This window comes from Aspergillus aculeatinus (assembly GCF_003184765.1).
Source record: "Aspergillus aculeatinus CBS 121060 unplaced genomic scaffold BO66scaffold_33, whole genome shotgun sequence".
Taxonomy (NCBI): Eukaryota; Fungi; Ascomycota; class Eurotiomycetes; order Eurotiales; family Aspergillaceae; genus Aspergillus; species Aspergillus aculeatinus.
The window spans coordinates 306,773-318,368 of NW_020291502.1; the positions used below are offsets into that span (position 1 = coordinate 306,773).

The 11,596-nt window shown below is 53.9% G+C and overlaps 5 protein-coding genes and 2 non-coding genes across 7 annotated transcripts; 2 read left to right on the plus strand and 5 right to left on the minus strand.

The window, feature by feature from the left end:
• Positions 1-222: 222 nt before the first annotated feature.
• On the minus strand, positions 223-314 carry BO66DRAFT_t209. Its single transcript has one exon. It is a non-coding gene; the product is annotated as a tRNA-Ser (tRNA).
• Positions 315-869: 555 nt separating this feature from the next.
• Positions 870-951, minus strand: BO66DRAFT_t208. Its single transcript has one exon. It is a non-coding gene; the product is annotated as a tRNA-Ser (tRNA).
• A 141-nt stretch (positions 952-1,092) lies between these two features.
• Positions 1,093-1,602, plus strand: BO66DRAFT_393012 (uncharacterized protein). Its single transcript, XM_025647659.1, has one exon. It carries the CDS (start codon positions 1,114-1,116, stop codon positions 1,537-1,539), a length of 426 nt encoding a protein of 141 aa, XP_025502506.1. The 5' UTR covers positions 1,093-1,113; the 3' UTR covers positions 1,540-1,602.
• A 316-nt stretch (positions 1,603-1,918) lies between these two features.
• On the minus strand, positions 1,919-3,920 carry BO66DRAFT_393013 (senescence-associated domain-containing protein). The gene is made up of 2 exons (XM_025647660.1): positions 2,960-3,920; positions 1,919-2,890 (listed from the first exon to the last, which is right to left on the minus strand). The coding sequence occupies exons 1-2, from the start codon at positions 3,591-3,593 to the stop codon at positions 2,019-2,021; spliced, it is 1,506 nt and encodes a 501-aa protein (XP_025502507.1). The 5' UTR covers positions 3,594-3,920; the 3' UTR covers positions 1,919-2,018.
• Positions 3,921-4,055: 135 nt separating this feature from the next.
• Positions 4,056-7,391, plus strand: BO66DRAFT_377229 (acyl-CoA dehydrogenase mitochondrial precursor). Its single transcript, XM_025645739.1, has 4 exons — positions 4,056-5,239; positions 5,769-5,861; positions 5,938-6,789; positions 6,933-7,391. Exons 1-4 carry the CDS (start codon positions 4,440-4,442, stop codon positions 7,297-7,299), a joined length of 2,112 nt encoding a protein of 703 aa, XP_025502508.1. The 5' UTR covers positions 4,056-4,439; the 3' UTR covers positions 7,300-7,391.
• Positions 7,392-7,985: 594 nt separating this feature from the next.
• Positions 7,986-8,583, minus strand: BO66DRAFT_124771 (uncharacterized protein). The gene has a single exon (XM_025641936.1). It carries the CDS (start codon positions 8,389-8,391, stop codon positions 8,080-8,082), a length of 312 nt encoding a protein of 103 aa, XP_025502509.1. The 5' UTR covers positions 8,392-8,583; the 3' UTR covers positions 7,986-8,079.
• A 193-nt stretch (positions 8,584-8,776) lies between these two features.
• Positions 8,777-9,736, minus strand: BO66DRAFT_326405 (bZIP transcription factor; the record flags this gene model as incomplete). Its single annotated transcript, XM_025643906.1, has 2 exons — positions 8,777-9,354; positions 9,430-9,736. The coding sequence occupies 2 exons, from the start codon at positions 9,734-9,736 to the stop codon at positions 8,777-8,779; spliced, it is 885 nt and encodes a 294-aa protein (XP_025502510.1).
• Between the last annotated feature and the right edge of the window lie 1,860 nt (positions 9,737-11,596).

The window sequence follows — 11,596 nt, forward strand, 5'->3', positions numbered from 1 at the left end:
AAAAAAAAAAAAAAAAAACAGAAAAACAAAAAAAGGGGGAGGGAAAGAAGGAGAAGAAGAACAGGTGTGAGTATGTGAATAGATGCACTATCAACGCAAACCTGGAAGAGCAGATGTTTAATTGTCTTCTGCACAGACAGCAGGACTGACGGCCCAGTGACCAGACAATGGGACGGACCCACCACAGAGGCGCTAGTGCGGTGGTGACCAGCAAAAAAGTAACGACAGCAGCCGGATTTGAACCGACGCCTCCGAAGAGAATAGATTTCAATACTGATTCAAGTCTATCGCCTTAACCACTCGGCCATACTGCCTTCGACGAATAGCACTTCCGCCACTCAGGTATATGAATGCAAAGTCACCTGAGCATTACCATAGTGCGAGCGTTTGTCCTCCTATCTTTTGCTAGTCTAATCGAGCAATTGAAAAATGCCGGTGTGGGTTTGACTTGGAGATAGTGCAGCTCCTTTGTTTGTCAATGGTGTAGCGCATGTAGCGGATTGAATAAGTCAACAGTGCCCACCTTATCCATCTACGGAGCATGGTATGGATACTCCATAGTTTACTATGTACCTAGTAATTTAGTGATAAACAGTCGCTCTAGACTTTCCGGTTCTGATTGGGCTTGTCAATAGTGTGTTGGCTTGCATCTATCATCATGAGCAACTGATTATGTTGGCTTCCGGTCAGTGCTACTTTCCCATTACTGTATGACGTGTGCTGTTTGCCGGCAGCAGGAGCACCAGTTTTGCGGCCATCAATACCCCCGCCTGCTGGACTGTATCTACCACTGCTTTGTTCATATACTGCGGCGGCAATACATGGGGGGTCCATTAGTCTATGCGATGATGGGTCGGGACGCAAAAAAACGACAACAGTCGGATTTGAACCGACGCCTCCGAAGAGAATAGATTTCTAGTCTATCGCCTTAGACCGCTCGGCCATATTGTCATCCCATAATTTTCGAACGCATTAGTTGAAATCATGTTCTCAAGCAAAAACTGTCGGAGTAACAAAGCATCACGGGGTATTCTTCATATATGTACGGAGACATCTGCGATATAGCTGGTGGTAGTAACTGTAGAGTATGCTGTATATTGCTGTGTCTCTTGCATGGCTACTGAAGTATCCTGGCTGTGCTGTCTCTTCACACGTCTGGATAACTTAGGCGCCGGTTTCGGCACTCGTCGTCCGCTATATATCTACGGCGGGCTGCCCATGTGGCATGCACCTGCGTGCTTTGTGTTGGATGAAACAGACACCGACAACTGCACAGACACTGGGATGAATCAAGCCCGCATCACCACCAATACACAGAGCCCCAACCTGACCACACTGACACAATCTCACCACACCACCCAGCATCACGCCCACAACCACAGCAAGAGTGGCAGCCCACCTCCCCCACTGCTCCAAGAATCCCACATAACAGATGTCGTCTGGAAAAGAACAAACCCAAAGGACAAAACACCACACCGCGCCCCTCCCATCCAAATTCTGACCTCCCCGATACGCCCCAAGGTATCGCAGCAAAGGTAGTAACCCGGCCGAACCAGTCATCATCACATGCACCTGGGTGTATCGAGCATGTGAAAGTCGAAGCAGCTCCCCATTCCCCCGCCCTCTTCACCCTTGCCCCGATATCGCAATCATACAGAGGTTTACTCGGAGCAATACCAGTCTACCACGAGATACCAGAGAAACGGACGTCACCTCACTGGCATGAGGACGGGCGGTGGCATACCCGCTGCGATTGCGGAAGAGTGTGCCGCTTGCCCGGCCTGGTAGATGACCGAGCACAGTACGCATGGCCAATAGCCGATAGATATTACAACGAGAGAATGAAAGAAGACCGCGACATCCAAGCCACATTAGAACTGATAGAACCACAACTAGACCAACAGCGTGACCATAAAAGCCGCAATAGAGTTTGCCCCCAAGGCATCCGAAAATTGAACATCATAAGATCATCACCGCATTAGAACATGAATAAGCAGGGGACCGAACAGACGACCGCATCACCTCCTCGCCCCGGTATTTGAAGCCCGGCCATAGGATGCGCTCCCCGCGGCACTGTACGCGGGTGGCGGGGTCGGAGTCGGCGACGGCGCTCTCCCTCCGTAGGAGGCCTGTGCCTGACTGCCACTTGCTTGAGCAGGGAGTTCACCGCCATCACCGGTACCAACAACCACCTGCTTGCCGTCACGCATCCGCCCAACAACCATGCCCTTGGCGACAGACTTGAGGAAAGCCTTGCGGCTGACACCCGAGGCATCGATGTAAACCAGCCCGACGTTCTTAACACCGCCGGTCAAATTGGATGCCACAGCCCCGGCCTGATCCCCGTAGCGGTGTCCAATCATAGTGGTGGCAGCGTTCGAGCTAGAGGTCAAGACGTGCCGAGCACCCTGCTCAATGCCGTCCGCCAGAGTCGAGAACGCGATCAAGGATTTATTCAGAACCCCGGGCTTATACTCACTGCCATACTTATCGATACCCCTTTGTCGCTCCGTGTTGTTCCGGCGGGCCAGCGATGCCCCAATACCTTGGGCATATCTCCCAACCTGGCCGACAGTTTTGGCCGAGAGATCGGCGGCGCCCTCAGAAAAGGTGCCAACCTTGCGGATGCGCGAGTGGGTGGTCTCCGAAAAGGTCATCGGCTTCGGGTTTGGCCTTGTCTTCCTTGTGAAGGTGTCGGCACCACTCGTAAGCGCATTGGCCAGGTATGTAGACCCGGTAACAATCAAACGCGAAGCCTTCGCAGAAGTCTGGACGATGGTCGACTTCTGGTAAGCCGGGTGACGTGCCATACGCAGATACTCCTCGGACACGTTGCAGACATTGACTTTGTTGCCTTCGCCTTCGGAAGGAAGCTCAATCTCCACGGGCCCTAGTGAGGTTAGGATTATGTTGCGACCACGGATATCGGAACTAAGCCGTGCAGTATAGAATCACCTACTCTTCGAGCCGGGTTTGATGTCCGGCCTTTCCACAACGTCATAGCCCTCCATCTCACCCACCACACTGCCATCCTCCTCATCGACCAGAACAATCCTACCATGCGCATCACCCCCGGGAGAAGCGGCAGAAGAGACATATCCCTCACCGGGCGCATACGTCGAGGGGTTGTATGGAGCATGGTCCCCAGCTGGAGGTGCGCGGTCGAGGAATGCAGTGCATTGAGCGAGGATCGTCTCAAAGGTGTCAATATCCTCCTGTGTCACCTTGTCAGGCCCATGTCCGATCGAGGGAAACTGGATGCGAATAAAGGCTCCCGCATCAGGACCCAGATCCCAACGAGGGATTAGGTAGCTATTCGGCGGCTGGTGGAAAATCTGGGTGGTAGCGGGGAGAGCCAAATCCAGCTCCGGTGGCAAATTTAGATGAAGATAGAAATCTTCCTCTGTGAGTGCATCCTGGGAGGACACGGGGAACGAGCTTCCGGGGATAGCGGTCTTGGTCGGAACCATCAACAGGGAAAGTGTTTGCGGCCCCGACGGAGTGAGCTCTGACTCCTCGCCATTCTGGATGTGAAAGGCTCGAATGTTGTCTATACTGTATAGAAGTCTTGGGTCATGCAGGGTCGAAGCCATGGCTGCAACTCCGTTGACTCTGGACCGGTTGTGACGAGGGGTTAAGGTTAAAGAAAAAGCGCGAGGGCTGTCGACGTCAGGTGGGGACAAGGTGTCGGTAATGTGGGGGAGGGAAGCCGATAATGGACCAGACACAGTCGCGATGAAGGTGAAATAGGTGATGAGGATTGAATCAAAGGGGTAATTCTCAAGTAGGCAGAGAACGGAAGAATTGATAGAAACCTGCTGGCACCTGGGAGGGAGGCCATAAATAGCTAGACACAGCGCCCCTGTCCCTCATGGCTGGCCAAGTCCGTCATGGGGGAGGGGTGAGTGCCGCCAATGTGGGATGGATCCATCAGGGAATGAAATGAATGAATGGATGGATGAATGAACGTCAGACCCTGGAATGACATAAGCACCCTCACGCCTCCTGGCGCCTGCTGCGCCACACGTCAATCATCTCATACACCGCCACCGATTGATAAGGCGAGCTGTGAGTGGTTGGGAAAGGGCAACAACTGACCTACTACCAGTACCTACACAGGCCCAACGTACCTGATGTGTACAGTACGTCCACTTTTCACCACCACCCCCAACGATTCCAATAGAAGAGCGTCCCAAGAGGCGAATTGTCCAAGCCCTTCCAATCGAGACTTTGAATCGCCTAAAATCACTATCCGTGGTAATTGAGACCGACCAGCGGCTACAAGGACCTTTTTTCTTTTTTTAGTATCCCCCCAGCGCTTAAGCACTGGCCTCCGACCGTATCCCAGTAAGTCGTTGAGCTACTACTAGCCAGCCCATCCTATAAGCGATCTGGACATCGAATCGCCCTGAGCCAGCGCTTCCTTCTCCTCCGCAAGCATGGCACAGTTCCAGATTCTTTCCGACCTACACCTCGAGAACCCGCGAGCATACGACCTCTTCGGAATCACCCCGACCGCGCCCTACCTAGCCCTGCTGGGTGACATCGGCAACGTCAAAGATGATGGCTACCTGCAATTCCTCGAAGCCCAGCTCCACCGCTTCAAGATCGTCTTCCTCGTCCTGGGCAACCACGAGCCCTTCGATGCCAGCTGGCCGGCCACACGCGAACGCCTGCAGCGATTCTCCGAGGAGATCCAGGATCGGCGCCAAAGGGCGGCGACGACGTCGTCGCAGTTGGGGGAGTTTGTCCTCCTCGATCGCACGCGGTACCGCCTCACGCCCCAGGTGACAGTCCTGGGATGTACATTCCACTCGCGCGTGAGTGAGGCTCAGGAGGAGACCGTCAGCCACGCCCTGAACGACTTTCACTACATCCAGGACTGGACGGTCGAGCAGCACCGTGCGGCCCACGAGGCCGAGCGTGCCTGGCTCAACGACCAGGTCACCGACATCGCCCGAGACGATCCGCATCATCGCATCGTCATCTTCAGCCATCACAGCCCGACCGTCGCGGTGGCGGCCGTGGACCCGCGCTACGCCGACAGTCCGATCACGTCGGCGTTCGCGACGGACCTCATCGGAGAGCCGTGCTGGGAGCGACCGCAGGTGCGCCTGTGGGCGTTCGGGCATACACATTACAACTGCGACTTCACGGACGATCGGTCCGGAAAGCGGATCGTGGCGAACCAGAGGGGGTACTACTTTGCGCAGTCCATCAAATTCGATCCCGCCAAGGTGTTTTGCGTGTGATTGGGTATCTAGCGTTGACGACTTTGAAAGTCTTTTTCTGTTTGATTTGGAGTTTTGGTTTTTGATTTGATTTGTTTTTGTTTTTGTCTTTTGATATATAGATTAGTATAGTATATTCATAGCGACAATAGAGCATAGCGCTTCCATTCCTGTGGTAACGCTGCGAGATGCAAGATGATGTTGTCCCACAACGTGCGGGGGGAATGGAATGGTGAAGAACGAATGTCTTTGTCGAGCGGATGATCTGCAGTTGGATTAAACCAACCCATGGGAACGCCGCGTTTAGCCGAGGCTCGAAATACCTCGGCCTCGTGATCCCCGGCCATTTCCCCAGAACGCTGGCTTCCCTTTCCCCGTTCCCCATTTCTGTTCTCCTCGCTATCTCCTTGACACGCACCTCAAAGGAACCCCCCTCCCCCCCCGCCATTCTTATCTCCTGCTGAATTCAGTTTTGCTTCGTTATTAGCCAGCTAAAATATACCCAGTATACCACACTCCCACAACCACAATGACGAGTCTCTCCCGCGTATTGCGGCCTTTGTCCCGCACCGCTGCTTCCGCCCGCCTTATCACGACAAGACAGCCGATGCGGAACCGAGTTCTTCCTAGGTATGAGGTTTTACGCGAGGTGTCCAACCACTGGCATGGAACTCAAGAAATTAACCGGGACATTCCGTCCGATCAGTAGTACCCAAGCATTCTCCACCACGTCCCGCCGGCGGGACGTCGACCTTTCCGGGCTGACGCCGACCCCGATCACCTTCCTGTCCGAGACGGAGTCCCTGATGGCGGAGAGCGTGTCCAAGTTCGCGCAGGAGCAGATCAGCCCGAAGGTGCGGGAGATGGACGAGGCGGAGACGATGGACGCGGCAGTGGTGGAGCAGCTGTTCGAGCAAGGGCTGATGAGCATCGAGATCCCCGAGGAGTACGGTGGGGCGGGGATGAACTTCACGGCGGCGATCGTGGCCATCGAGGAGCTGGCGCGTGTCGACCCCAGCGTCAGCGTGCTGGTCGACGTCCACAACACCCTGGTCAACACCGCTATCATGAAGTACGGCGACGCCCAGGCCCGCCGCACCTGGCTGCCCCGGCTGGCCACCGGCACCGTGGGCTCCTTTTGCCTCTCGGAGCCGGCTTCCGGATCCGATGCCTTCGCCCTGCAGACCAAGGCCGAGAAGACCGCCGAGGGTTACAAGCTCAATGGCTCCAAGATGTGGATCACCAACGCCATGGAGTCCGGCATTTTCATCGTCTTCGCCAATCTCGACCCCAGCCAAGGGTACAAGGGCATCACCGCGTTCATCGTCGAGAAAGATACTCCCGGCTTTTCGATCGCCAAGAAGGAGAAGAAACTCGGCATCCGCGCCAGTAGTACCTGTGTGCTCAACTTTGATGATGTCGTCATCCCGAAGAGTAACCTCTTGGGCGAGGAGGGTCAGGGATACAAGTACGCAATTAGCGTGCTGAATGAGGGTCGCATTGGTATTGCGGCTCAAATGACCGGCCTAGCGCTGGGAGCTTGGGAAAATGCTGCTCAGTAAGAGGATCCCCCCCCCCCCCCCCCCCCCCATTCCTAACAAAATTATCTTCCCATCGCTCAGAATCTCCACCGTATCTTTTATTTTACTTCCGGCACCAAGCGCTCTGCAGGGATCAATTCGCTGACCATGTCCGATACAGGTACGTCTGGAACGACCGCCGACAATTCGGCCAATTGATCGGCAATTTCCAGGGCATGCAGCACCAGCTGGCCCAGGGGTATACCGAGATTGCCGCCGCCCGGGCGCTGGTCTACAACGCGGCTCGGAAGAAGGAGGCCGGCCAGGATTTCGTCCACGACGCCGCCATGGCCAAGCTGTACGCCTCGCAGGTCGCCGGGCGCGTGTCCAGCTCCGCGGTCGAGTGGATGGGCGGAATGGGCTTCGTACGCGAAGGCATCGCCGAGAAAATGTTCCGGGACAGCAAGATCGGGGCGATCTACGAGGGCACGAGCAACATCCAGCTGCAGACCATCGCCAAGCTGTTGCAGAAGCAGTACACTCGCTAAAAGTGCTCAGGTTGTATGTGGTGCTTGACAATCAGCATTGGCCGTAGTCAGTAGTGCTAACTGGTAACGAATATATTCGAACTACTACGTACCAAACTTGGCTCTAGAGTCCTAGACTCACTAGATTGAAATGGCGTGATTGGATTAAGCTCCACTTCCGCGGAAAAGGGCCTTCTGCTCGTCTTTTCTACCTCTTTTTTTTCTTTTTTTTGGGTTCCCTCTCTCTGTTCAGTGTTGTCTGTTCCTAGTTGCGGGTTGGGAAAGCGGGCCCCGTCTTTTTTGGAGCTCTTCAAACTCCAAGTCTCGGGGTCGATTCTTCTTCGAGGCTTAGCCTGGGAAAATAGGAAAGGAACCTTCCCCTCCCATCGGAAATCAGAACCGATCTACTACCGTAATTGCGGATGCATGTATGAGTATTTGACAAGTGCGCAATTGTGAAGGACGCCCCCCCGGTAATCCTCTAGTCTAGTAAGCGATAGAAAATGCCAGAACAGGCCCCCATCATGTTCGTCTAATCCGATCGGAAGCGGGTTACATGAATGCATACAAAAGGGAAATTGATCATCGTGGGAGGATCGTGGGACGGGGCCCATCGGCTGGAGCCGATAGTCAGCCGTGAAGTCTTTATCCAATAATGTAGCACAAAAGGTGAAAGGTCCTGGAGATAATAATGGAATTGAATCCCACGGGAAGAGATTTTGGATTTCGGCATGGTTCAAATTTCGATCAAGCACTTTGGAGGAGTCCCGTCAGCCCCGGCACTTCAGGTGATGCTTTGCATCAAGCACAAATCTTTTGTTGTCTATTCCTGGGTAGCTCGTGGCTTGTGTGCAGAGCCTCAAGGTGGTGTTGATGATAATGACTCGGATGGTGCACCTGCACCCGGGTACGTGGGTTTTGTAACCGGCTCCTCCCCGAGCCGGGCTCCGGCCCAGTACCGTGGTTTGCTCCATTCGCGCCATTCACATTCCGGAAATTTGGTAATAGCAAGTGGGTTTTGATTTCACCCTCGCTTCTCGAACAAACGAATCTTGCAGCCTTGCATAATGTTAACTTTCGCTTATCTCTGACTCTGCGGACTTGGTCATACATCCTTTTTCTGGACGCGCACTCGCGCACATCGTCCCGATCATGCCGGTGAAAGATGTGCCAAGCTCGTGGCGTATCTCCGTCGAAAAAGTCAGGGATGCTGTGCCAGAGCTTTGTTAGGCCTGCCTGACAAGCCGACCTCCCGGGCGCTTTAGTCCGAAGGCAGGGTTGCGGGGAGGGGTGGTCTGGATAATCTCACGGCTGCTGCAAGATCCCGGAGACCGAGCAGTCAAATCCAAACTCGGACCAATCTTTTAATCCAAATCACTGGGCATTATCCGCACCCTTTCCCGCTGGACAAGGGAGACGAGTGGGTTTCATCGCTTGCCACGGATCATATTATGCTGGATGGTGTAGCCTCTGCGAGCCTCTTCTGATTCTTCAAAAGTCACGATTGATGATGGCTCCAGTCATAGCTATACTCGCTCCTCGGTTGTGTCGAATGTGACGGGATGGTATGCTCGTGATATTGCTGTGGTGCCTGGACAACAGGATACCCCGATGATTCTCTTTCTGAAGAACAAGTTGGCACCGACATCGATCGTTGACCTGGAACACAGGGTATTTGGGGTTGGGTGTGGTGTGAGCTCTCCTGCCCGAGACCACGGATAGCCTCGGGGTGGTAGCCCTGCGGGTAAGGCGGGTAACCCGAATCAGGAGGCTGGGCCGGTTGTGCACAGAGGGAAGAATTGTAACTAATATGGGCTGAAGCGACCGGTAGCGGGTTGGGCGCTTGAATGTGACTTTCATAGACATATGGCTCGAGCCTAGCCCCATAGCTTGTGTCCGAAGGTTCCCCTACGGAAGATGTCCGAGCTGAACCGTATGGTTGCCACTCAGGAGCAATGGATGTTCGACTTGATGTGGACAGTACCGAGGCCGCCCTGGAAGCTGGATTCAAGCTCAAGGAGTCCGGGAGATGAGGTGAAGGTAGCATGGACCCGGAGGGAGTGCTGTATGAGCCATCTGACAAGCAATAAACATGATGATCAGCAATTGGGGCATGATGGCCTATAGGGAGGGATACACTTCGTCACTCACCCAGGCTTGAATGACCCTGCCTGCCTGTGGCCAAGGCTAATTGGTGTCTTAGAGAACGAATCTCCATCTCCATTGCGGTATTTCGTCGGACTATCTCGTCGAACCGGTCTCCTTTGATTTTCAGCTCAGCCACCTGATGCTCTAGACGCTCGATATGCTCCTTTGTCCGCTGACGAATTGTTCTTTGAGCCTCACGGTCATTGGCACGCTTCCTTTCTAGTTGCTCGGCAGAGAGCGACGTCACTTTCCGTGCTCCAGCACGCGATTCGCGTTTCTTCGTCTGCGGAGGTTCCGGGGCAGGGCTCATTCTGCTAACCGACTCGTAGCCAGCTTGATAGTCTCAGTGATCAAAGAAGCGACAGTCATATGGGACAGGAATATATGTGAATGGGGGTGCGATAGGCCCCAGAGGAAGACAGAAGCAGAGAAGTTGGAGAGAAGCAGTTCTCTCAAGATGCGACTATAGCTGTTCCGAATGCGTGGGTCGCACTAAACTAGCTATATATATGTTTCCAGCGGGACAAGAAGGAGCCACCAGATTTTAAACAAAAACAAGACAGGCGGTTAAGATAAGTTAGTAATCGTTGTTGAGAATTATGGTTAGGAAATGGACCCATTTTGGCTCGGGCTGTGAAGCCCCATTCCGGAAGGCCGTCAGATTCGCGCGCAGGTTTAGGCACGTAAACTGTAAAGGTAAAGCCCCCTCCGGGGGGAACCTTAGTAGATCGTGTACATAGCAAAACGAGGGAATAATTTTAAGACTAAGAGGGGAGAAGAGGATCCCCCCCGCCTGCTGTCCTCTGTGAAATTCTTCCCAACATTACTGGTCATTCCCAATGGTCTTCTTTTCTAGCCTCTAACAGGGCCAATGAGTAAGGCTTTGTCACTAAAATCCCTGTATAGTAGGTCAGTAGTAAGTAGTCAACACGCTATTATGACGGGGTTGTTCCGGCGCTGCGCTATGTGTGCTTTGCCGACCTCCGCCTCCCCCCCCCCCCCCCCCCTCCCCCTCCCTCTCTCTTCCCAACCTACTAACCTACAAGCATACTCCAAAGCTCTCCGGGAGGGAGGGGGGAGGTGACTAGGCAGACTAGAGATTAGACATCCTAGCCGGGGTTTGTGATGGAATGGCTGGTGCGACGGACTGCGTCGCCCCTCTCCCTCGTCAGGTGCCCGACACTGCTAAACACCGCTGCATCGTATCAGACCAGATGAAAGCAGATCTGGCAGGGTGTCATTTGTCCTTGCAGCACTGACTGAAAGCAGCATTGTCGGAATAAAAGCATCCAGAGAGCATTGTCCCTCCCACAGGTAGAGGTTAGCCAATCGGTGGATCTTAGTCTATCCGGGCCACATGGCAACCCCGATTGAGCGGCGGATACGGCCCTCTGAGCGGGAACAAAAGAAAACCTCAGTATGTCATGGTCTCGCCAGAAAAAAAAACATTCACGGGCTTGAATTGGCTTTTGAGAGCCTCTTGGCAACTTTGTCTCCGACAGGTTGGGAGCTGACCGAAGAACAAAAAGTGGCAATCGAAGGGGGGGGAAGGGGGCCGCTCCTAGGGCGATGGGGCATCGCTGGGGCACAACCGACCTTCTCTGTAAGGGTTGGAAGCAGGCCAGCGGACCTGGAACAGTGGGCTTGAATGGGCGAAGCGTGTGAGAAGTAGCAGGAACCACGTACGTACCGAAGCTCCGAATGCACAGTTCTGGCGATCTGCGACCTCTGTAGTGGAATGTGCTGCGCAGTCAGCGAATCTTAGATCTCAGCCGGCAATCAGCATGAATGACAATTGGCTGAACGTGGACCCTTCTAGTGTCTAGCCTTGTGATTGTGAACGAATTGCGCATCCCTCGTCTTAGCGCCAGTGAGACTTACTGAGTAAGATCTAACCTAATCCCAAAAGGGTGAGCTATTTCCGAAACCCGAAATCTCCGCGACAAGATTTTTTCCGGATTTGGTGGGAGTTGAGAGAAGTTGCGAATGTCTCTCCCAGTTTCAGTGAAATCACTAAGCTCTCGCTAAGCCGGTTCCATGGTTGCATCTGAATGGTGCTCGCCACGAGGATGAGTAGATCGGATCCACCCCTCAACCCCCTTATCTTAGCCTCCTTGAAATGAGAACTCGATTCGCTGAACCGAACGGAGACGAGGAGAACTTTAAAAGG